Genomic DNA, 25,734 nt, shown 5'->3' on the forward strand with positions numbered 1-25,734 from the left:
AGGTGCCGTTTCCCACCCACGTAAGACCCCGCTGGGTGTTGTCCCTTGTCCCCCTCGGGTGTGTGTGTGTCCGGGCCCGGGTGGAGGGGCTGTGGGTGCTGCAGCCGTGGGCTGTGTCTGACTCACAAGAAGTGTGTCCCTGATTTTGTTCTTTTTCAGGGAAAGAACCGCTGGAGCTGGCTGGCAGCCCCTCATCTCCTCCGCGGGCTGTGGGGTCGAGTGGGTTCCCGTTTGTCCCACGCGTGGCGTGGAGCTGTGAGTTTTGAGCTAAGGTAATGTTATTGTCAAGCTGCCTACAAAAGGATTAGTCTCTTTCTCTTATTCTTAAAATAACAGCAGGTAGGGAGCAGAAAAGCTGATTTGTGCCCTAACTGACCGAGTTCTTTAGCTGTGTCATTAGGGCATCTTCAAGGCGATTACTCGGTGGAGGTTTTGATGCTGTCTCTTCATGTCTTCATTTACTTTTCAGAAAATAAGTTCTCTTGTAGAAGACTTGCATAAGAATTTTTTTTTTTCTTCTGCTCCTTGGTAAGAGAGAAAGCCTCAGTTCTGTGACTTTGGAAACTTATATTACTTTATGCTTGTTACAGAAGGCTTTTAACAGTTTTTAAAAAGCTGGGGTTTTTTTGCTTTTTTGTCATATAACTAGCGGTGTCTGTCACAACTAACCTGTAAACTAATGACAAGAAGTTTCCTAAGGTTGTTTCCTGAACCACATAAAAAGAAACCCAAGACAGCTGAAATTGACATTAAAAAAGTTGTTACTGACAAAGAAAAAGTTGTTTGTATAAACAGCTATGTATATCTATTAGCATACACGTCAACAATGGTTTGTTTCCCTTTCAGTAAAGAAGAATGTCGCTGTTTAAAGCTAGAGACTGGTGGTCCACCCTACTTGGAGAAAATGAAGAATTTGACCAAGGCTGTCTGTGTATTGGTGATGTTGATAATAGTGGCAGTGGACAAGGTAAATTCAGAATTACACGGTTGCTGACTTTTAAGCTACACACCTGCAAGTTTGCTTTGACCAATGCATACTGAAAGCTTGTTAGCCAAGCTATCGTCAGCTAGTTAAAGTCTGCTATCTTTAGTGTGTCCTTGTAGGCCTAAGAAGACAAATTCAGTGCTATTAGTCTTTGTGTATTTGTAGGTTTCTAAACATCTTAATTCTTGCTTGTGTTCAGAAGTAATTTCTCGCATGTCTTATTCCCTCAAAGGTAGATATCTTTAAAATAGAACATTTTCAGTTAGTCATGGGAGGAAGCACATTGTAAGGCATGGAAAAAAGGAAGGTGAAAGCTAATAAGCGAAGAATTTATAAAAACAAATGAACAACCCTTTCTGCCTAGAAAATGAGAGGCCATCGAAATAAGTGACTCTGCTTGAGTAAACCCTGATTTTCTATGTAGTCATTAATAATGCGGAATGCCCTTTGCTGCCAGGGAGAGTTCTTGTGTGTGTTTGTCTTTTAAATTAATAAATATTTGGGATCTTTCTGTGACACACTCATGCTCATCTTGGAGCTCTGTTTTTGCTCAGTAGAGGTGCTTCAGTTTGGTTTCAACATTGCCTCCTCTTTTAAAATTACTTTTATTTTAGATTTTCAAATCTTCCTGAAAAGGGACAAAAGTTGAGCTGTTACTGGTTTGGTGTACAACCTTTTTCAGTAGAAGTTGGTAGAATCATTTAGGTTGGAAAAGACCTTTAAGATCAGCAAGTCCAACTGTAAACCTAACACTGCCAAGTCCACCGCTAAACCATGTCCCTAAACACCACGTCAACACATCTTTCAGGTACCTCCAGGGATGGTGACTCAATCACCTCCCTGGGGAGCCTATTCCAATGTTTGGTAATGCAATTTTTTCCTGTTATCCAATCTAAACCTCCCCTGCTGCAACTTGAGGCCATTTCCTCTTGTTCTATCACTTGCTGCTTTAGAGAAGAGGCCAGCACCCACCTCACTGCAACCTCCTTTCAGGTGGTTGTAGAGAGTGATAAGGTCTCCTCTCAGCCTCCTCTTCTCCAGGCTGAGCAAGCCATCTGTTGCCAGCAGGCCTGGCGTTGTGTGATCAAAATACCCCAAATTCTGCCAGAGTTCTGAATAGTCTTTTCCTAGTGGAAAAAAATGTCATTGGTACAAAAGCAGGACTTAAACAGTGTCGTGGGAGTAGTAGTCTGCTGTTTTACTTACTTTCCCAATATTATATTTTCTCTTTGTTTTTAGACTAGGCTCTTCTGCTTCCAGAATTCAGGACCAAAAGTGGATCATGTAGTTGTAATTGCCTAGCCACAGGTCAAAATGTCCTCACTTAAACTTTAGTATTTTTAAGAAAGTAATGACCAAAATGGCTTTAGTTTAGTCATGATGGAATACTTGTTACCAAACTAAGGGAAAGATGAGAGTAGGGAAAAAAAAATTCTCTGAATGAGGGACTTGGAGGTGCAAGTTTTTTGTGGCTGAAGAAGAGAGGAAGCAAGCAGCTGTTCTGAGCTTTTGATGTGGGGTCCTGTGGAACTATGCCAAGCCTTTAGAGCTTGGTGAACTTGGTTGAGGAATACTTGTACGTTCCCCTGATTTGTGGAAAAGTTTTATTGGTTTTTATCTGCATTGGTATGATGACCTATATCTAGAGGAAATAAGTGCTGTCAACCAACTTAAGTTGTTGGTTGTTAATCATGGGAGGGACCTCTTTGGGGCTTTTCCATTAATAATTTTTTTGTTTTTCACAACAACCAAAAGACTACTTGCTTAAAATACTGATTCTAGAATAATTCTGATGTAACTATTGCATTCCTCTTTGAGATAATGGATCTGTCTCAAGAGCAGGCCTAGCTTCGTTGACCTGATGTAGCAATTATGTGGCTTTACTTTGCATTTGGATAAATGTCATTGGTCCCAATTTTAAAATTTCACACTTGTCCCATCCCACTTGATGGGAGAGGGGAAAGGTTTCTTTTGGATATCTGCGCAGTGATAGTGGAGACAGTGGCAAGTACCTTGAGAGTTTCAATTAAACAACAATTTTATTAAAAAGGTGTAAAAGGTAGAGGGATTACAAAAGATAAATGACTTGGCAAAGAAGACTTATAAGGATACCATCTCCTAGTGTGTCATGGTTTAAAGGCCACCACACAGGCTCTTGGTGAAGACCTGGTGGGCTGAGGCCAGGACAGGGAGGGTTCACTCACCACTTATGGTCACAAGCAAGAAACAGACTTGACTTGGGAAAACACAAAAACCAATTTAATTCATTAAGAGTCAAAAACAGAGCAAGATAATGAGAAAGAGAACTACATCTTAAAAAAAAAAAAACAAGTTCCTCTCTTCCACCCCTCCCTTCTTCCTGGGCCCAAAGGCTTTGTTCCTGATTGTTTAACTTCTCCCCCACTGGCAGCACATGGGAGCAGAGAATGGGGGTTGCGGTCAGTCCATCCCGTGTTGTCTCTGCCGCTCCTTCCTCCTCAGGGGAGGGCTCCTCACAGTCTTCCCTGCTCCAGCGTGGGGTCCCTGTCACGGGAGAGTCCTTCACAAACTGCTCCAATGTGAATCCTTCCCTTGGGCCGCAGTTCTCCACTAACTGTTCCGGCGTGGGTCTCCAACAAAATTCACAGCCTCCTTCGGGCACACTTCTTTTAGCGTGCAGTCCTCCATGGCTACATCTCCGTGAGCTACTGGCGAGCTCTGCTCTCTGTGGGCTGCACGGGGACAATGTGTATCACCATAGTCTGCACCATGGGCTGCAGGGGAATATCTGCTCTGGCACCTCCTCCCTCTCCTTTCTCTTCACTGACCTTTGTGTCGCATAGTTGTCTCTCTCACACCCTGCTCCTCTCTCTGCTTCAGGTTCTTTCGCTGGCTCCTGAGAAAGTCCTAGCTCTCAGGTGGGGGCTACGCTGGGTTGGCTAGGTGGGCAGCAGCTGGACAGACCAGCCAGGCCCTGCCTGTAGCTGCACCCCTGCTCCCTGCACTGTGCCCTCTGTTAAATATGTCATTTGCAGAGGTGCTGATGGGCTCAGCCTTGGCCAGAGGTGGGTCCAGCCTGGAGCTGGAGAAACTTTCTGTGGTTTCTCACAGGGGCCATCTTAGCAGTGCACCCCTCCCCTGCTACCAAACAAACTTGGAGCTGTGGGAACTCTCAGCAGTTACTTACAGGAGCCATCACTGTAGCCCCTTCCGTGCTAACACACAAAACCACAACATATTGAAAACACTAAAGCTTATAATGATATGACAACTATTAACAATGTGTGACAACTACTTATCACTATTAAAACTTGTAACTGCTTATCAACACATAAAACTTTCAATCACTTAACAGTAATAAAATGGGCAATCACTTATCACTATGAGGCTTCCCACAGAAACTTGCTGAACAATCCCCAAAAGGAGCTGTAATCACCTTTTAATATTAAAGCTTGTAACAATGTTACCCTTATGTGCCATAAAAGTTAGAGACAGAAGAAAAGAGAGAGAAAAGGGAACTCAAAAGGGAGAAAGAGAAGACAGAAAAGATTCCAGAATGATATCACCACCCATGGGTCCAGCAATGGTGTCTGCTTGAAGTTGGGATCCTCAGGTGGTGGGTGCATATGCACCTTCCCATTTGGTTTGTCACCTTTTATAGACAAAAGCTCTCAAGTTTCCGCCTAACTTTCTTCAGTTATGGCATAGGAAGCAGGAGGGGTGTTTTCTTAATTTGCATGGGAAAAACCATCATCTTGGCATGCAAGGGTGGGGAAGCAAGCATTAACCCTCTCAACCAATGGGGTCAGTGGTCATGCAGACCCTGTATTAGATTAACTTTGGCCAAATTTTCCTTGTTAGTGTCTCAGAGGTGAGGGAGGTCAAAGTTTGCTTCTTGGTTGGAAGGGAGGCGATCTTGTTAGCAACAGAATGAGACTATTAGTCATTCCATACTTAGCAAGGAGTAGAATTTAGGGGTCCCTTGGTAGAAAATGTACAGGCCATTCAAGATGTTTGAGACAAACCATTTCCTTAAGGCCTTCAAAAGACAATTACCTTCCATCCCTTGTCAGGGCCTTTGACAGGCAATTGCAGTCATTTAGTCCATCGCAACACTTCTTCTGTATGCACAAATCCAAGATGTAGAAGCTGAAAGTTTGAGGTACTCTTCAAAATCAGAATGGGACTTTTTAAAGAAGTGTGAACATAAATCTAAAATGATGGAATAGTAACAGTGGTCAGTGCCACCACCCTGATAGTTGCTATATTGAATCCTTTGCTGACAGCTTTTCATGGATTTGCAAAAAAAGCTAATTGCTAATCTTAACCTAGAAGACAGAGCATAATCAACATTAATTGATTCATGTAAATATTCTGTCTTTTCAGGGTATTGTTTGAAGCACTTCGCAGCAAAATGAATTCCACGTGTGTTATTGTATTCTTGTATTTTTTTTTTTGTAGATAAAATTATTGTGGGCAGCTACATGGGATATCTCCGAATCTTTGATCCCCATCCTGTGAAACCTGGAGATGAAGTACAACCTGAAGACTTGCTCTTGGAAGTGCAGTTGCGAGAACCAATATTGCAGGTGGAAGTGGGAAAATTTGTTTCGTAAGTCAACAACAGTCTATGTTGCTGTTTAGTTAAGTCTTAGGTGTTATTTTCTTTCTTTGTTTTGGGGGGGTCGGTTTTCAGTTTCCAGGTGGACAACTATTAAGCACATCTATTAATATTGTAGTATGCTTCTTAAATCATCTTGATATGACAGAATTTTTACTTAATGTATATGTGGAGGAAAATCTTCCAGATACTTGTACGATTGTTTTTTTTTAAAGTATGTAGAACTGGAAAAACCTTGTATTGAAAGTTTTTTTAGGTGTTAAGAAAACTTGATTAACTTGTTATGATCCAAGATGTGATACTGGCCAGTTTTTTTGGGTTTGATAGAGGATTGAAAATCTTTAATTCGAATGAATTTAGTGGAAATAAGTGGCCAGGTAGAGGAGAGATACCATGACTGTAAGGAAAAGGCCTTTTATTTAATTGGCTGTAAGAGAGTCTAGTTAGGAGAATTTTATTTTAGAAATGAGAGAAAAAAACAAATAGATGTGAGGATCATCCATCCAAACAAGTATAATTCAGCAACTGCATACGTGACCTTTTTTTTTAAATTTACCTTTGTACCAGCTGCAAAGAACCTAAATTAATTAAACTATGAGGCAGAAGTCATAAACTTGGAATCCTATATTCATGTTCCTCTTCCCCTAAACCCAAGTAGTATTACCTGCAGAGAAAGTTCTTCTGCTGTAACTATAGAAAATGTTTTGGATTATTTTACAGGGTAAGGCATTAAATTCCTGCATAGGATCACTCCATAAATACTTGAATAAAAGAACAGTTCCCAGCTGATACAGACTTTTCAGCTTGTGGTGTTTGGTCTCGGAGCACAAATCTTTCCTGTGGTAAATACAGGTTTTTCTCTCATTTTTAAAACAAAGTTAATGCTGCAGTATTAGAAGTTAATTTCAAAATTAAAGGGAATCCTTTAAGAACATATAATTAATTGTCTGTAAGAGCATCTACTTAGGAGAACTTTATTTTAGAAATGAGTTCTTAAAGGGTTCATTTTAGTTTTGAAATTAACTTCAAATGCTGCAGCATGAATTGAAGAAGATTAGTACTTCTGAGTTTTTATGTTAGCATCTAACACCCAAACCTTTGGATTTGTCCCACACCTGGAAGTAATTTCAACATGTTACTTAAATTTTATCCTGTATGCATTTTACTTGGAATTTATCTGAAAACAGTGCTTTTTAACCTTGTTTACAGTGGTACTGAAGGACTTCATCTGGCTGTGTTGCATTGCCGAAAACTCTGTGTATATGCTGTTTCAGGTTAGTTTACAAATACAAGCTTTACAGTGACTTTTACGTGCATGCTTGAGTTTGGATTAGGTTAATGCTGAACTTGGTATATACAGTGTTTTCTTGTCATCCCTGAAGAGCTGCAGTCATGTTCTCTCACTCAAACTCATGTATCAAGAGGAAACGTTAGTAATTAGGTCTAGATATTTCCCGATAGTTAGAGAGAGATTTGCTGATCTGCTCAGTGCTGGAGATGCTGTGATGTGTGTCATGGTCTGTGGTTATAGTGCTTGTGAACAACTAGTTTTCATTTACAGTTTTAGGAGTGGGTTTTACTGTTCAGCATGCTAATGAACAAATGGCTGTTTAATGACAACTTACTTAGCTTTTTAAAAATGAAACAATTATGATTATTTCTAGACTAGGATTTCAGATAGGTTACAAACACATGCTTTCTTTTCAGATTCTGTTTGCCTTCTAGTTGTCGTACTTTGAGATGTACTGCATTTTTCATAGTTTTCCTTCTCTGTAATAGTGCTTATGTCTTAGGATTGTAGCCTACCAGTACAGTTTTTATTAAACAATTTGTTTTAAATTTTACATTAACGGCACAGAACAATAAGTCGGTCTAGAATTCTTTTCTAGTTATAATTTGCCATTTGGTCTACATGGCTTAAGCATTTAAGTAATAACAAAGATAAAGTTTTACAGTCTTTTAATAGACTTTTCATACCAATTTGTAAGCATTCATGCTGTAATGGTAATATCTGTCATCTGTACAGGTACTTTTGAACAAGCTCCTTTGAGAAATAATGCTCGTTATTTCTTTATGCTTCCATAGCAAATTACCCTTTCATAAAGTGAGATCTTTACTTACTTTATACATGTTGTCATGTCTGTTATTCATAATAAAATAATTGTACTGCTTCCCCTCAACGAATGAAAGCATCCTTCAGGGCTGACTAAAGTATGGCCTGGATATTGTATTACAGTCAATATAAAAAGTTTGAAGTATGGCCTAGATATCATACTACAGTGAGTATACACAGACTGACGACTTTCTAACTTGTTTTTCCTCTGATGTGTCTACTTAGCGAGTTACCAGCCAGGGCTTTGTTCCGCATGTCTGTTCCAATCATTTTCTCTAATGGGGGCCTGCTCTAGGGGTAATTGCTTACAAGCTGTGTTGGATTTTAGTTGAGAAATTGCCTAAAAGGTTAGCATAAGCTACAAATTTTTCGTAACATGTTGTTTAAGATAGTGTTGGAATAAACTTTGTGTACTTAAAGCTGTGGCAGGATTTAGCTTAGATATCATTCACTCAAAACATCTGTTTCCCTGCTCCTGTGACTATTCTCAAAGGTTGTTTTTTTTTTTGTTTTTTTTTTTTTGCTTGCTAATATTAATCCTTAAGTGTTAGTCTGCACTATGAACAGCTTTTTCTTCATGGGGTGCAGGAAAGACTTGATTACAAAAGGGGAGCTTTCACTTCAGTTTCTTTAGAACAACTTTTTGAATTTCTGCTAGTTCCCTGAAGGAGTCGGGCAATTAAAGTTCATGTAGACCTTTTCAGAGAATGTGATGTTTATAATAAAATTATTTTTGTTACTGTATATTTGTCTCTTATCTTTGCATTGTTGATCACTGCATTGAATTTCAGACAGAGTAAAGGCAAGTGATCAATGTGCCCTAAGCACAGCTTTGTCAAATCATAGCTAATGATTAGCTAAATCTTAATTTGAGACAGACTATTACAGCTGAGGCTGACTGTTGGATGGATTATATTCACTGAAGAACTAGAGCATCATAGGAATGCCCCCTTGAGCAGGCTTTTTTTCTGATCTTAGACACATGCACAGGTTGGACGGGGCCCTCAGGTTGGACGGGGCCCTGGGCAACCTGATCTAGTACATGTGTATGTTTGGTGGCCCTGCCAGGCAGGGGGGTTGGAACTACATGATCCTTGAGGTCCCTTCCAACCCGGGTCATTCTATGATTCTATGATTCTATGATTCTATGCCTAACGAAGAGAAATACATGTAAGTAATAAAATCTCAGCCTCTTGCTAAGTCTTTATACCATATTTAGTAGAATGAGACATTATTTCTGGTTCTGGCCTTTAGGAATTTTGTAGCTTGGTGATTTGTTTGAAGGAAGCAGGAGTGTGAGCCTTCATATCTCAAAGTCACTAGAATTAAGTCATAGTGTTTTCAGGTTGTTTAAATTAGTACTCATTTACTTTTCCACCTTGAATGGATCAAAGTTATAAATATATACCCTTCATTTTTTGTAGGAACTCTGGGAAAGGTGGAACATGGGAACCAGTATCAGATCAAACTGATGTATGAGCACAATCTTCAGAGAACTGCTTGTAATATGACTTATGGTCCATTTGGTGGTGTGAAAGGTAGCTCCTTGTTGCATGTTCTTTATTATTAGTTGTTTAACTGTGAAGAGTTGAGGATTAACTGAAATTTTGAAAAGGCAACATGATGCTGCTGTGTAGAGGAAGCCATCTTTCTAAAAGTGATGGTACCTTTGCATATAGAAAATCACTGAAGTTAAAATGAGGCAAAGATTATTAAATGCAGAATAGTTGTTTCCTCACATCTTGAACTGGATATGAATTTGCAAGCATAATATTGATTTTTTTAAAAAAGTTACAAAAACCCTGTCTCTTCCCTTGTAAAATACTTTAACATCTAAAATAATTGTTTTTTTCTATGCTTTAATTGTGTTTTGCTTTTCTCAATTTGCTTATCCGGGACAAAGAAAGAAGTTAACATCTTAATTCTCTGACCTTAAAATATCAAGTGTCTTGAAAGATATGTAATGCAGAGTTAAAAAAAATATTTAAACTTTGGTTGGAAAAACATAACAGTGGAAAATAATATTTATGGTGTATTTGTAGTTTTGAATGAGTTTAATAGATACCAGTCTTTTGAACTTGTGACACAATTATGAATGTTTTTGTGTTCCAGTCTGGAAGCATTTAGGTTTGCTCTGCATGACAGCTCTTTCTCTTCAAAAGTAAAGTTCGCTCAACAATATCGAGGAGGTGGTAGTCGTCTGCACAAGTAGTGTCCCTAAACTGTTGACAGAGCGATATCACTTTACCAAGGCAGAAAGTCTTCTGAGTCAGTATGGCAAATACATGGAGACAATCCCTTGGTTCTGTGTCTGTAATAATATTCTAGTAGTGATTCTACAATGCCTTACCGTAAACTCAAGTTTGGCCCTGGGCTTAAAAGCTGACCAAAATTCATACTGATTGAAGAGATTTTCACATACTGATTTTGCACAACCGCCTTGGGAAAAAGAGTCAACTCATGTGTCTGAGAAGGTATCTATGCTGTGAGTGTCTTGAGGGGTGAGTGTATAGAGCATGGGCATATTCCTGCTAACAGGAGAATAACAATACGGAGTTTCCCAAATCTGAGAAGAGGGAATAGCATGCTTCCTGACGTACTCTAGTGGAATCGCACTAACAGATGTATTGAGGGGATCATAAGCTAAGAGTTGTGAGTGTCTGGAATGTTCCAGGGATAAAACAAATACTCATGTACCACCATGCAGTTCTGCAGAATAAGCTCTGGATTTTTGACATGCATGTTTATTTACTGTGAGGAATCTGAGTCTGACCACCAGCTGAGTCTTGATGCCACGCCTGTCTCTTATATACCTTATCATGAGCCGTGGCAGATGCAAGTGATGTAATGAAGAAAAAGGCTTTGAAAGCTAGGGAGGCAGAAGGTAATGTGTACTTCAGAACTGACTCAGCCAGCCAAACACTTTTTAACACCTAGGATGGTCAAAATGAAGGCCAATCTTGATAAAGGAGCAAGAACAGCAGAGGGACCTCTGGTAAGTTCTGCAAACTTTTCTTGTTTGCTAGTAGCACTTCTGTCCCAGCATGTCAAGCTGCTTTTCTTTTCCTTCCTTCTCCGCGTTCCAGTTCACATTAGTGTGTTTGTTGCTGCGGAAAAGGAATGACCTCAAGTCTAGTTTTGAGGTGACAAAAATGCTAATAAAGAAGGGAGGCAGAGATTTGTATTATGTAATAAACAATAATACATTTTAATATCATAAAATGAAAAAGCTTTCTGTTTAAGACCTAAATCTAGGAAAACTATAGGGAATGTTCAGGTACCTGATAGCAGGCTATGAAGGGCATATATTGAAGCATCAGAGAAATAGGCAAAATGGATGCTGGAGAAAGTTCTTTTATGGAAATGAAAGAATGTTCTTTTTTTGTAGATTTCCTGGACTGAATGTCCTTTTTATGTGGCTTTCCTGGACTGTCTGATTAGATTTCTTGTCAAGGATGTGCTTTTAATCTTGCCCCTAGCCTTTTGCGGTGAATCTATTTCAGGCTTTTTAAGTATCATCTTTAATAGTTTGTTTTCTCCTTGAGGCTGATGAATGACAGTGTGGTTTTATTTCCATTTTGCAAGACCAGCCAGAGTGAACCAGAAAGGAGGTCTATCAAGTGTTGTCAATTTTAGTAAGCAGATGCTTGTCCTGGTCTGGCCTGCCATACTATCTGAGTGTGTCTTTGGCAGATGTTCTGGGCTGCAATTAAGAGACAACCAGTCTGTAAATAAATAACCACTGGTTTTTCTTTTTACTATCTGCTTTCCACAGGCTTCTCTGGAATTCTTACCAGGCATCTGCTAACAGTCCCTTTGCCTTCAGCAGAGGTTAATGCATGACAGTGGCAGTGCTGTAAGCGTGCCCAGTGAGCTTGCTTTGCTAACAGTCTGACCTCTACACCAGATTTTAGAAGGGGACTGACAAAACACAGGGATGGTTTTTGTATTTATTGCCATCTCTGTTACTGCTGTGACTGATGTGTGTCTTATTGTTATACTCAAGCATCCTTGAAACAGGTGAAAGGTGAAAGAAGGCACTTCAGAAGTCATGTTTACAGAGCTACTGAAGGAGACGGTTGAACAGGAGGAAAGCATGTGTACAGGGAAAGTATGCTGTGGGAGTGTTGGGGAGGAAGGTGAATGCAAGGAACATAATTTTTCATCTGAGACAGCAAAGAATGCTGCAGGAGTTGACAGAGGGCACTTATCTATGAAATCGCTCAGTCTTAGTCAGATTTCTCTTGCTGAAGATTATGCTTTTTTCTTTTTATGGAGCTCTTAATCCTATAACTTCAGTAGTAAAGAAACTCATTCTACTCAGCCACGCCAGTTAACACAGGCAAAAGAAAAATAGTATTGAGTTTTTGTGTACACTAGTTTATACTGGTGCACTCTAACACATTCTTGCGGATTTTCTGTCCTTTCTTGGGATGAAAAATTGTTTAGGTCCTAGTTAATGCTATGTTTTGTTTTGCTGGACTGCTTCCAAACAGTTGCCTGTCAGTTTAATGGATACTGCCAAAAATTATCAGTTTGCTACTGCTTGCTCTTACCTCAGATAAAATACTTGCCCCTGGCATTCAGATTTCTCCTGTCATCGTTCATAATGTGATATCTGCCCATGTGCAGATGCAGTCTGTGCTGTCTAGTGAGCCACTACAGCTGTGGCCTTAAGTGAGATGCCAAGTGTTTTGTTAGTCTCTTGATGCTGTGAGGTTGCATAGTCAATTTTGAAAATTGGGATGTAAAGCAAGCACGTAGTTTCCATTTCTTGTTCTAATACATCTCCTTTGGCCTCTGGGGTGGCCTCTGCTCATTCCTTTGGAAAAAGTGTCAGTTTCCTTTGAGAAAGGAAGGTTGAACGGTGAAGAAGGTGGCCAAGGCTTGCCCCTTCCTGACTGCTGCCCCTGCTTTATAGAGAATCCTGTGGGGAAAGAGCTTGGGCATGCTCTCTTGTCCTCAAGAACCCTCCACAGTGTGGGATGGGGTATGTAGAGTTGAAAGAGATGCATAAAACAGGCTGGAACAGAACTCTGAGGCTGGGTGACTGCTACTAAAACGGGGGAACAGTTCCATAAGCAGGCAGCAAGGTATGCATGAAGGTATGGAAGAGAACTCTGTTTCAATCCAGCAGTTCTTTAACTTGCTGAGTTGCTGAAAATCCTGCAGTTCCCTTTAGATCTTTACAGGGGCTGAAGAGACAGAGATTTGTTCAGACCAAACTTTAAGTTTTCATAATACAAAAGTTTGGTTTAGATTGTATTGGAGCAGAATCTGGTTCTCTAGTTTACGAAGCAGCTTAGTGTCTTTAGGATGCCTGTCTTTAAGGAGAAACTGCCTGAAATTTTTCTCCTGAGTATTGTTTCACCTAGAGTACTACCAGAGCTCTTCAGAAATTAAGCAGAATAGCTGTCAGAAGCAAATGATCTATTACTGTTTTATGGTTTGTTTGGTTATGAAGCTCCACTAAGGTTCTTTCAGCTGTTTGTAGTTAAATGAGTGCTTACATAAACCTGTCCCTGGGCCTACTCTCTGCAGCTTCTATTACTGTGGTAGCTGGGGAAGAATGTCTCTGCAGTTGTTCAACATGTTTGTAATACAGAAACAAACACTGCTAGATGTGTATCACATTCTCAGTCAGCTTCCTCCAGTGCAAGTTTTTGCTCTCCTGTCCCTGCTGGTTTGTGGCAATCTTAGACCCTTGTTACGCTATAGTCTGTTCTGTTAAGCTGGAGATCTGTTTAGCTAAAATGAGATGTGGATGTAAAACATATTAAGTACAACTGTCATTTCTCAAGAAAAAAATGTATAATAGATTTCTCTGAGGAGAGAATTGTGAGGTTAAACCTATTTTGTAGCCTAGTTGCTAGCAGCTTAATTCTTGCTAGTGCCTTCAGATTAATGATTTGATGCTATGAACAACTTTCACGTGTGAAAGAATTGACAAAAATGTTCTTATAACGGGAACAGATGAAGACAATCAACAAACTGACTCATTTGGTCTCATCATAGAAGACTGAAACCTAAATAAAAGAAACGATTAAAGCTATGGAATAAAAAACAACCCGAAGACTAAGAAGCTGTTTAGTGACTTGCATAGATTAACTGTGCATTTGTCTTTAAAATAGCAGAGTGTGAATTGTGATTGTCACCACTAGATGGTCCTCTCATTACAGTTATTGGTTAGTAGGCTGCATCTCTAAAGCGGCTTTTGTACTTGAACTGATTCTGAAGGTGTATTTACTGCAAGACTTACATATAGAAAACACAAAAGCAATTTCTGAAAACCTGTATAGCTAAAAGTGTTTTATTGATGAACACAAAATGTTTTCTGATGGTTGTAGAACTTCAGCAAAAAGGTGAAATGAACTTGACTCTTACTTTCAGCAAAACTGTTAAGGGGCCAGGGGTGTGGGAAATAACAAGGAAATTCCTTATGTTTGTCTAGAATCCTAAACAAAGCTAGTGGAAATGTTTTTAAAAGAATCCAAACAGTAAATGGAAAGAAACCTTACAAAGATGAAAACATAAGTCAAGCACAGCGTAGGTAGAGTTAGTTGTGATTTAGAACTTTAAAAATCTGTAGCAAAGATTATTATAATATGGAACTTTGCATTTCTTTGCTGCTTTAACTTTACATTTGTTCCTTGCTGTTTCTGAACATTGATGCTAAAATGAAAATATGAAACTATCAAGAACTGACATGGGAAGATCACATAATTATTTTATATTTAAAATTTCTGTATTGTTAGCTCAGACTTTCAAAAATTGAACCTAATTTTTAAGTCATTGCCTTTATTATGTTGAATGCATATATGTGCTGCTTGTCTTTCTGAATACCTCGTCATGATCTTAGAGCTGTAAGCAGTTTGTCCTACAGTGCATATGGGTCTTTTTAGAAAGGATGTTTCATGATAAAACCATGAGTTAGTAGTGCTGAACACTGGTTTTTAACCAAGTGGACTCTTAACCTAGCCACAAAATGTGGCAGCCCTTCAGTAATGAACAGATTGTATAGTCTTCATGTTTTACTTCAGATATAAAATTTAAAGAGCTTGAGGTGACGGTACTGTAAGCTCTTTTTTTTTTAAAGAAAATGAAGGTGAAAAAGCATACACTTTTATGATTTGTATTGCACCCTTACGTATGGTGAGGAGTCAACTCTAGAAAAATTTTACTTTATATAAGACTGTCTCATCACATAATTTTTGTAAGGTGGGGTTATACTATTATGGCATCATGCCATTAAGCTACCAGAGATCACTGTGTTAACAATTCAACTTTCATTATAAGATGTTTGCTGATAGTTCACAATGTCTTGGAAAGTGTTTTCTGTTTTCACATCTGTAGTGTGTCATTCTGGGTCCTTATAGGATACTTGAGTCAAATACCAAGTTATTGTGTAAGATTATGTTAAAGAACCTGATCAGTTTGTAATAGCAAGAGTATAGTTTCTGTGACTCTGGTTTAAGTTTTTTTGTTTGGGAGAGAAGTGAGAAAGTTGTTGAGCATCTTAGGCTTGTTTGGAATTTTTGATCACCCAAATGCAAAGCTCTCTCTTTATTACCCTGTCTGTCAGAGATCCAAGTCGAGTTTCTTCAATCTGAGTGAGAATGTATTTATGCTTCTGTGGTTGCTACATGGTGTAGAGGCAGCTGTGCTAGTTTTAAAGCAATAGGTGTACTCGATACAGCATAAGATGTGCTGGTTTGGAACTCTAGTTTGTATCCTGGACAGCATCTCTTAAATGCCTTCTTTGAAGTATTATGATTTTTGAGGACAAGTAAATAGTTTAAAATGTTGTACTGGAATGGTAAACCCTAAGTGATAGAAATTCATGTGGCTGATTGAAAGTCCCTGCTGATTGAAAGCTTCTGATAAATGAGTTACATGTTTTGATGTTGTTGAAAGAATAGAATGAAGCAAGTGAATTGGGTATAGTGTCTTAGTTAACAATTCTTTTTCTTATTCTTCTTTATGCAGCAGTGTACTTCCAGTTCAGGTCATAAGGCATAAATCTGGTATTAATCTAGAAATAGTCAAATATCATTAAACAATATTCTGCATATTGTTTAATGTTAAAGTTAAAACAATGTTTATTGAAAAACAGTGAGAAGGTTGGTTTTTTTTTTTTTTTTGCTAGCTATACAGTGATTAGATTTTGAGTCACTGTCATTAAATTTTGTGGTGACATAATTTGATCATAGTTTTGTTCTGTTCTTAAATTTTTTGTTTACAGTTCCACTAAAATCATGTAGGTCTAGTTCTTTTAATTATAATAATGATGAATTGGATCTGTTCTAGTTGTGCAGGAATTTTGATTAATCAATTTACCAGCATTGTCTTCAATTATATGAAACAGTAAACAGTAGCAGTGAACTATCCCCCTGTGGTAATATTAAAACTTCTTATAGATGAGTAACCTCTCAGAGGTAGTTGAGATAATCTTATGAATTTGCATATTGGTGAAGTAGAATTTTTGCAGGAAATTGGCATTCAGGAAAACTAATTTTTGACTCAGTGCAAATAAATTCACATTACTTCATAATTAATTTTTATAGACTTTTTCTGATGTGATGTGCAAATAATCAGTGCTGAAGTTATCTTAATTTTGTACCTACACCATGTAGAAATAAACTCTGTCCTGGGGCTTGACTTTTATCTTGTTCACATGGAGGGTATTTGGACATGGTGTGTTGTCCTGCACTTGCAGACACCCAAGAAAGAGTCACTAACTTGGAAAATCCCTCTTAATCCTACATTGCCAGTTCTTTTGAATGGATTACAACACAGCTAGTTCATAGCCGTTAGCCTAAGTCCTTCTATGTCTTGAGAAAAGTCAATATACTACTTGTGCCTGACTGTTGTTAAAAATAGAGATATACTGATGTGGAGCATGCTCCTAAGAAATGATGGTGTTATGCTCTTATGTAATAAAAGAAAAGTGCCCTTCCTACTGCTTTAAAAAAGTGTGCAGATCAGGCCACAATTTCATTCTTTGCTTTGTTGGCCTTGAGTCAGATGTGACTTATGTTTGAGGAAAGTATATGCAATAAATTTCTGCTGAAATGGTAAAAAGAATGGCAGAGTGCTTTAAGGTAAAAACAAAACCATTCATTACTTCATTACTTGAAGCTTGGGTAGCTTTACAGATTGTCACATAAATTTCCTGTAGTCAGTTGTGTATTAGAGTGAACGGTGGGCAGGATAGTAGCTCATATATGAACAAACAACAGTGTATAAGGAGTGAATACAAAAATTTTATGCTTTGAGGACTGGTGTATGAAGTGTAGGTTTCCTGAACTGTCTGAAGTGCTTAGGAAGTGTGTGAATGGTGACGTACTGTACTGAGGATGACCTTTTCCAGGTGAGGGTTGAGTTCTGTGATTGTTCTCCAGGGTGTAAGTGGAACATTCTCAACACTTCGAGTTTTCCTTTTCAATTTATGTTAAGATTTTCCCTTCTGCTTAAGACCTAAAGGAACCGCATATTGATAGTTGGTCGGTGGGACACAAAACTATTGGGTTGCTGTTGAGTAGAATACTAACTTTATTTAGTGACAGAGGGAAAGCATAGCTTAATAACCTTGCTTTCTTAGTTGCTGGGTTATTTTTGAGTGGTCTTCTTTTTATTTTTCACTGCAAAAGCAATATTACTATTTTGTCTGACTGCACAAAATATGCTTGCATTATTTAACAGTTAAATAATCAGTGAATTAGTCCTGTTTTTATATAACCTCTTCAAATGAATTGATAAAAGATTTAGAATTGGATCCTCCTAATAATGCACGGGTTTTGGAATTTGTTTTTAATCTTAAACCTTAATGCTTTAACTTGGCTTGCAGAATAGTTCAGATTTATTTGAAGTTGTTCAATGGATACTGTACCAATAAAAGGAAATAATAAAACAATAGCAAAGGGAGGGGAAAAAAGAAAATAAAGCTTTGACATGAAAAAGTTACAAGCAAAAACGTGTGAAAATACCTTGAACCTATCTTTTTCTTAGCAAATGGCCCTGAAATTAATTTTACTTTTATTATAGCACTGGCCTAGGGGCAAAAGTATGTTTGTGTGTTACAACAAAGAGGGTGCTATACAGAGGAATTTTTTTAATAATGAAATACAGCCTATGTATAAACCATGCAACCTTATAACAGGAAACTTTTCAAGAAGGGTAGACTGTGCTTAACTTTTCCACAATTCTGCAAGAATGAATTTTATTAGGTGTTAGTCAGAAAAAAATTATCAGATGAGTTTTATGCTGTAAGGTTAAATGATTCTTATGACTATGTTTAAATACAGCAGCAGTATAAATTTGAACTTTGATTTACTGGCTAGTTCTGTTAAGGAGCAGAATGGTTAACTGTTACCTTGCTGTTAAATTGTTCCTGGATAAGGACATTATTTGAAAGGCTTGGTCTTCATGTGTGTTCTCATGAAAGAGATCTGCTGATGACTACTTCTAAATGGTTTCTCACATAGCTTTGGAAACCTGTTAGTGTTGTTTTTTTAAAAAAATAATGGAGTTAGAACCTCTTCTCTAAATTGAGCATATGAATGGAAAAATAATAAAGGAAAATGTTCTCTGAATCTCTTCCCATATGTTTCCTTTCACCTTCCTCAACTTCTCTTAACAACAGTAAGATCATAGCTTAACTGAAGTAAAAACTCACATTGCTTTCAGCATGACAGAACTTTACTTCAATTATAAATTGCTAGATATATCACTTAATCTGCATTTTGCTTAAACAAAGCACTACAATTAAAATGAAGTAAAACCAATTGTAGCAATACGTAATTTTGGGAGAAGTTGTGTATATATAAGTGAAAGACTTGTTTTTCAAAGCTTGATAGATTTTATATAGTCTTTTCTAATTTATTTTGTTGAAGTGTGGTACCCAAATGTGTGCAGTCATTGTGCACTGGTAGTATAAAATGTTTTGTATCTTGCATGTATGGTTAGGGCTTCTGCAGTACTCCTGCCAAGAATTGGCGAGTGCCAAGCAGAACAATAATTACCTCATATGTTTTTAATAGCGCATGTATATTAATAATGACCCAATCTTGCATTTGTCTTTTTGGTGACATACTGTTGACTCATATTTAATTCATCATCCTACTCTAATCCCCAGATTCGTCTTCTTAGTGCTATTGCTTGCCCTTCTCTAGTTTCCTGTGAGACAATTGTCTGAGATCATATCAGATGTTTTACTTAAGTTTAGAGATGCTGTCTCTAAAGTTTAGAAATGCAGTATATATTATTAGACTGTCTAATAAATAGTCTGGCATGATGAATTTTCTGTTACTTCAAACATATGTGCAGCTTTATTATTTACATATGTACTTTCTTACTAAATGTTCCAGCATTTCACGTGGATGCATTTGTCTGTCAGCTTTGTTTGCTGCCCCGTGTTTTTTCATTCAAAAGAATGCAGTAGTAGTTTCTGTTTCTTTCGTCTTCTCAAAGAGTCTTTCAGAAATGTGTGTGTGTAGCACAGAAAACAATGCAAGGCAAAACCAGTGAATACAGTTTGCCTGTATCAAAAGTGAGAGGGAGCAAACTAGCAAGAGGAGATAAAAATCAGTGAAAATGTGACAAGATAATCTTACTTCAGATTCATGAGGAAGATTCTGACTTTGTGATATCCAGTTGGTGCTGATAATGGTTATCACTTCTAGTCCTTGTTGATAGGTTTATCATTGGGAAACTTGGACAGCTGTGCATATATAGGGGTTATTGGTGGATGAGAAGCTCAACATGAGCCGGCAGTGTGCGCTTGCAGCCCAGAAAGCGAACTGTGTCCTGGGCTGCATCAAAAGAAGCATTAGCAGCAGGTTAAAGGAGGTGATTCTCCCCCTCTACTCTGCTCTCATAAGACCCCACCTGGAGTACTGTGTTCAGATGTGGGGCCCCCAACATAAAAAAGACCTGGACCTGTTGGAGAGAGTCCAGAGGAGAGCCACGAAATTGGTCAGAGGGCTGAAGCACCTCCCCTATGAGGACAGGCTGAAAGCAGTGGGGTTGTTCAGCCTGGAGAAGAGAAGGCTCCGAGGAGACCTAATAGCAGCCTTCCAGTACCTGCAGGGGGTCACAGGAGAGAATGGGAGGCACTCTTCATCAGGGAGTGGAGTGATAGGACAAGGGGTAATGGGTATAAGCTAAAAGAGGGTAAATTTAGACTAGACATTAGGAAGAAATTTTTCACTGTGCAGGTGGTGAGACAGTGGCCCAGGTTGCCCAGGGAAGCTGTGGATGCCCCATCCCTGGAGGTGTTCAAGGCCAGGCTGGATGAGGCTTTGAGCAACCTGGGCTAGTGGAAGGTGTCCCTGCCCATGGCAGGGGGGTTGGAACTTGATGATCTTTAAGGTCCTTTCCAACCCAAACCATTCTATGATTCTATAAATAAGATTTTTGAAAGTGTCACCAAATAACTAGAAATTCAAGAAGCAGGAAAAAATTATTTTTTTTTTTTGTAGAGCGTTTTATATACTTGGTTTGTGTAGAACTACCATGTTTTCCCCTGGGTGGTAATGCAAGCTTTGGTCAATGAAACTTGAGCTTACATTAGTCATAGTTCTTGCTAAGAAGCAGAACCTCTGCCTACTAAAAGTTTAAGGACTGGTGCTGTACAATGCTATCATTTCAAGTAGCAAAGTTTTAAAGTTTTAGGGGAAACTGGAGAATTCTGAAGGGTTTAAAAAAACCAATCCAGCACAAAAAAGTTTAGCAGACCAGAAAGAAAATTTTCAGTTCTTGGATTCAGAAGTTTATTTTTTTTTTTAAATAAAATTAATCTGTAACTTCACCATGCATTGCTGTGGTTGGCATTGCTGTGGTTGTCTGTTCTGTTGCCCCTTGTATAAGGTCAGATCAGATGAGAGTGTTCATAACTTAAAGAAATAATACTCGAGCCTTGCTAAATTTTTACATTTCTTTAATGTGACTGCATCTGTTTATAAGCATGGTTTAATAAAGATAAACATGAATAACCCCCCAAAAATTGTATTTGGTGACTACAGTGAATAAAAAGGACAAGGAAGGATTACAGCAGAAATAAAATGTATGCAACTCTTAGTATGATGGTTGATTGGAATGAAAATGCGTGTCATGCTTACCTGCAGAAGTATGAAAATAGTATTTGCAGGGTTAGTGTCAAAGTAATAAGATCATTTGGGTATTCAGTGTGCTTCCAACAGTCCTAAAGTACAAGATAACAAATTGTTCCTGCTTGCTAAATCTGTGGTGTCTTTTCTGAGATTGCCAAAAAGGAAACCAGTAAGGATGGTAATTTTTTTGATAGAGACGTAACTCACTGACTCATTTGACCACAAAGTAAGAGTTAGTCCTTTCTATATGTTGGTTACTAGCCTGGGATATATATAGATAAATGGTCTGAATGTGAAAAGTGGCTGTATTTTATTGGTGGTTTTGAGGACATTTAGGCAAACTGTTTATTTCTAATTTTAATGGGATATTTGAAACTCTTGAAGAGCTATAGGTGTTCCACCTGAGATTCTGTGAAATAAACTCCCAGTTTTGTATTGTAAGCTTCACGCTGTTAGACTTTGTTATAAACTATTTTTAATGAGTTCTTTGGATGTGACTTCAGTTATTTTGGAGAGCATTCTTCAGCAAATATTTTCAACAATTCTCTAGCTCAGAAAATTAGTAAATAATCAAAGTGCTTTGGGAATTGCTTAGGAATCATGATGCTTCTTACTCCAAGGAGACTAGAAATGGAGAAGTAGGACAAAAGATGAGGATTTTCCTGGATTTTTAACAGTGGGATTTTGTTATTCTGTTTGGTTATGAGTTTGCAGGTCTGTCTTAAATGGAATTTTAAAGGTGGTACATTTATTGTATGATGGTGACTTAAGATGCTACTGGTAACTTTTATAAATACCTAAAATATTGCAAAATAGGGACTATATTCAGCTTCAACTGAGCTCAATGAAAGGTCTGCTATTGATTTGTGATTCATTAAAAACATCCGTGTACCTTACCTATTCAGTCAAAGGCTTTTGATTTGAAGGGCAGCTGCTGACAGTACTTGTCTTTAGTTCATCTTTATTTGTGGGAGATTTGCTAGTTCGTAAAGATGTTCGATAATATAAATATAATATGTGATAGGTGTATAACGTTAATCACACGAAGGCAGCTTGGCACTGGGAAGGTTCACGGACTAGAATTTTTCCTAACTTTAGAAAAAGCCTATATCAGCATTGTAATGCCTCTGTGAATGCAGGGGCTTCAAAGAAGATTTCTGTGTTTGCCAGGACTTGAAAAGTAGTTACCAACAAGTTAAGGCAAGAAACAGAATTGAAAGGAAAAAGAATTCTACCTTTTCTTGATGAATCACCATTATTCAGGCTACGACTATGCATACAGCCATTCCTCCATGCACAGCTAATGTTCTTTTTCAAGACCCACTCAATTTATACTGTCTATAATTAATCTGCTGTATTGGAAAAAAAACAAAACAAACTGTGATACTGCTTTCACAGCTGCTTGAGCATTTTTCGTGAGACTATTTCGTGCACTAGATAGAAACATCCACTTTTGAATGTGGGAAAAAATTTTTGCTTAATAGGAAGACTGTAATAAACAAATATTATAAACTGTTTAGGGGAGGAGGCTTTACCTCTCACATCTACACGGCGCCAGATACCAGGTTTCTTTCAGTAGAAACTTTAGTGTGCTGAATTTATGATACTTTCGGATCTCTATACCACGTCAGTATTTTGTGCTCCTTTGAACCATGCTTGTGTTTTTCCTAAGGGTCCTTCCACCACCTCAGGTCAATGCATGTTTTAAAGGGTTATTCCCAAGTTGCATAATTTAAATATGTCATCTTCTGTGGTAAGAGTCAGATCAACAATAAAGGAGTATATCACACATCTGTAAAGGATTGATTGTGTGAGTGAGGGCTGATTGGTTTTTGGAAATACTTTAATTGTTCAAGATTCTCTTTCCGTGTAAAATCCTGCTTATGCTTTATGGCAGGCAGAAATCTGTGAGAGGTCAGGTAGAGAGAACACAGTATCATGGCTCAAAAAAGCAAAAAGATTCTTTTTCTCCTGGCAGCTCTGACGGCGTGCTTTACTGTATTTTGATCAGGGAGGCTTCTTACAGAGTGGGCTATTGCAGAGAGCATCTCTTGTGTTGGGACTTGTGAACATGTTTTACTGCAATACTTTATCTGGAAGAGATTAGAAAATGATTAAAGCTAACATCAGTAGAATAAGGATTTAGTGTTTTCCTTAAATATTTTCCTTAGTTTCTCAAACTCCTGTCTGCTTCTCTGTTTTTATTTCCTTCCTGTGATTTTTCAGTTCCAGCAGAAAAGCACTTAGTCGGTCTCGGCTGGAATGTATGTACACTTCATGCAGTATTGGGGCTGGATACATTCATTAGCAATGGGTGATGCAGAGCATTTTTCCCTTTCCTCTTTATGTGTGTTCAGGGTACTGCACTGCCTTGGCGGTGCTGTCAGATCCTCTGGCCTAGAATGACTGGCTGCAGCTGAAGTCCTGAACTTTGATCCCTTCTCTAGTATGCAATGACCAGCCACCAGACCACCAAGTTTGTCAATTCAGAGTTCTTTCTGCATGTACGCTGACATGTGCTTCCTGCTCTGGGTTAGGGAAGTAACCTAAGACTTGCCTTTTACTAGGCATACGTTGTCTTAAGAACTGCCCAACATATTTTCAAATGTTTTTTCTATTAGTCAGAAGTGATTCCTGAAGTGCTTTTCTCACAGTTGACCCAGATCTGTTTTGTTTCAGGAGCTCTGCTCTCAGCAGCAAGTTGAGTTCTCCAAAATGGATTTGAACTGGAGGAGACTGTTGTCTATGTTGGGAAAAATTTTGGGAGGCAAATTTTGGTGATGAAGGAAAAGGAAAACGCATTTGCTTGTTTCAAGTCAGGACAGTAATTTCTGTTCTAGTGTGTCAGAATATAGTTTGTGTACATTGATTCACTCGCCAATGCACTATGGATTTAACTTTTATCATTTTAGAAAAACATTCCCCATGTATCATTAAAGGGCTCTTAGGTTCCTGGATGTCTTATAAATGCCAATTTATATTTTAATTTTATTTCATGGACACTTTCTTCCACATGAAGCTTTTGATTACCATTGAAGGCAGTAAAGTTATCTCTGCTGACGTCTTCCTAAAATGTGTAACTTTATGAAGCTTTTTATGATTTCTAATTTATCCCATTTGATACTGTAGTTTTCATTGTATGATTTCACGTCGTGCTCAGGCCTTGTGATTACATAATGTACTTTTTATGAAAATGATTTGGTGCCGGAGGGGAGGCTTAGAGTAGAGGAAATCATTAACATGCAAAAAAACTCGAGTTCCAAAATAGCTTTAATTAGAAGCTTATTTCAAAGAGCTACCACCTGCCTCTCATTTTGACTTTGCATTAGCTCTAAAAATACGTTGTGGTTTAAAAGGGTGACGTAAATGTATTCATATCGTGCTAGAATAACAAAACTACAAAACAACGGTAGCTGGACTTGTGCTTAAAAGTAACACTTTCTGGCTGAGGGACATTCCTCTTGAGACACAAGCTGCTGAAACTATGTAGAGTACACTAAGTGATTCCATCTGATCTTCAGAGAACACTATGGGTTATATTTTCACTTTATAAATATGTCACTGGCAAAGCCAATTGGCTGCAATAAGCTTTTTTGAAATGGACATTTCTGGCTGAGTTTTTGGAAGACTTTATTTCTTAAAGTGAAACATAAAAACTCCATTCACTAGCTACACATTAAAAACAAATGGCCAAAGGAAATAAGTTGACCTATAAAAAGCTGGGAACTAAGAGTTCATACACAATTTTTTTTAATAATGCTTTGCATGTGATAGTTTGGATAATTGGAGTTTGATCCACTAGTACAAGCTAATTCAAATCCAAATTTGAAAATTAGTGAGTAGGAACAACACAAATATGATGAACAAAGTGGTAGGTATATTAAGAAGTGATGCTTCCTGCTCTTTAAGGCAGGAAGAGTGATTACTGATTCGGTCTTAGGTGCCTTGTATTTGTTTCTTCAGGCAGTATGGTTCAGTAGTGCAGTATGCTTGGAGATCACTGGAGTGCTGTAAAGGACTTGTTAGATTAGGTCATGTCATATTCAATCATGTCACTACCGTTAAAACAGAAGATATTTTAACAATAATATTTGTGTGCGATTAGAGATTATGAATGTTAAAGATGAATGCTTCCATGTCTGATATAACATGTAGCTTTGTGTATATTGCAGAAGGTGCTATAGTTTTTCTAGTCATCATTTTCATGATGTAACGGAACTGGTAAGAATAAGACTGATATTCATAATATGCATGAGAGCAGAAGCTATTACTACTTGTTACTTCAGCAGTAGCAACTCAGAACTTCTACTTCGTTTACTTTTTTTCTGTTGCTTGCGTTGTAATATGTCTACTAGGTTACCCCTGCATATCAAGTGTATCAGCTATAGTGTTTGACTTTAAATGTCAGCAGAAGACTAGAAATTAATAACTAATTTTTGTATATTTTAGACCAGTTTAAACCCTGAAGGTTGTGGTCAGAAGCTGTCTGAAAGATAGCTTTCTCACTACCATCAGTATAACCAGAAGTATCTGAAATTTAATTTTATAACAAAATACACAAGATTTCAGTGTTAGTAAGGGCATTCACTTTACAATTAAATGTCTTTTACTTTACAGGGGGCTTGGAACTAGATGATCTCTAAAGGTCCCTTTCAGCCCAAACCTTTCTAAGATTCTGTGATTCCTCCTGTTTTCCCCACACTATGGGCATTACTGTAGAGGCATTTCAGAGCAACATTCTAAAAGGCCGTGAGAGCTTTCTCAATAAGGCTGCTGTTCCATGAGCACTTCCTTCCTTGAATTCCTGTGCTTGAGGTGGTTCCGCTTCTGCTCTGTTTTTTTGATTGCTGTGTCCCTTTGATTCACATCATCCTGGGGCCTTTTGCTTGCCTACCCCATCTGCCACTCCCTCACTTGACTGTTGTAA

General features: G+C 38.1%; 1 protein-coding gene across 1 annotated transcript in view; it reads left to right on the forward strand.

Annotated features, from left to right (window-relative positions):
• Positions 1-855: 855 nt before the first annotated feature.
• BBS9 (Bardet-Biedl syndrome 9) overlaps positions 856-25,734 on the forward strand; it is a gene marked incomplete at its 3' end in the record, with an annotated part of 69,411 nt that continues 44,532 nt past the window's right edge. The window contains exons 1-4 of the mRNA XM_010073167.1: positions 856-967; positions 5,426-5,576; positions 6,795-6,859; positions 9,123-9,236. Of these exons, the coding sequence (XP_010071469.1) occupies positions 856-967; positions 5,426-5,576; positions 6,795-6,859; positions 9,123-9,236 (442 nt within the window). The remainder of the gene's footprint in view (positions 968-5,425; positions 5,577-6,794; positions 6,860-9,122; positions 9,237-25,734) is intronic.

The sequence above is a fragment of the Pterocles gutturalis genome, unplaced genomic scaffold (genome assembly GCF_000699245.1).
Source record: "Pterocles gutturalis isolate BGI_N339 unplaced genomic scaffold, ASM69924v1 scaffold5392, whole genome shotgun sequence".
Classification (NCBI taxonomy): Eukaryota; Metazoa; Chordata; class Aves; order Pterocliformes; family Pteroclidae; genus Pterocles; species Pterocles gutturalis.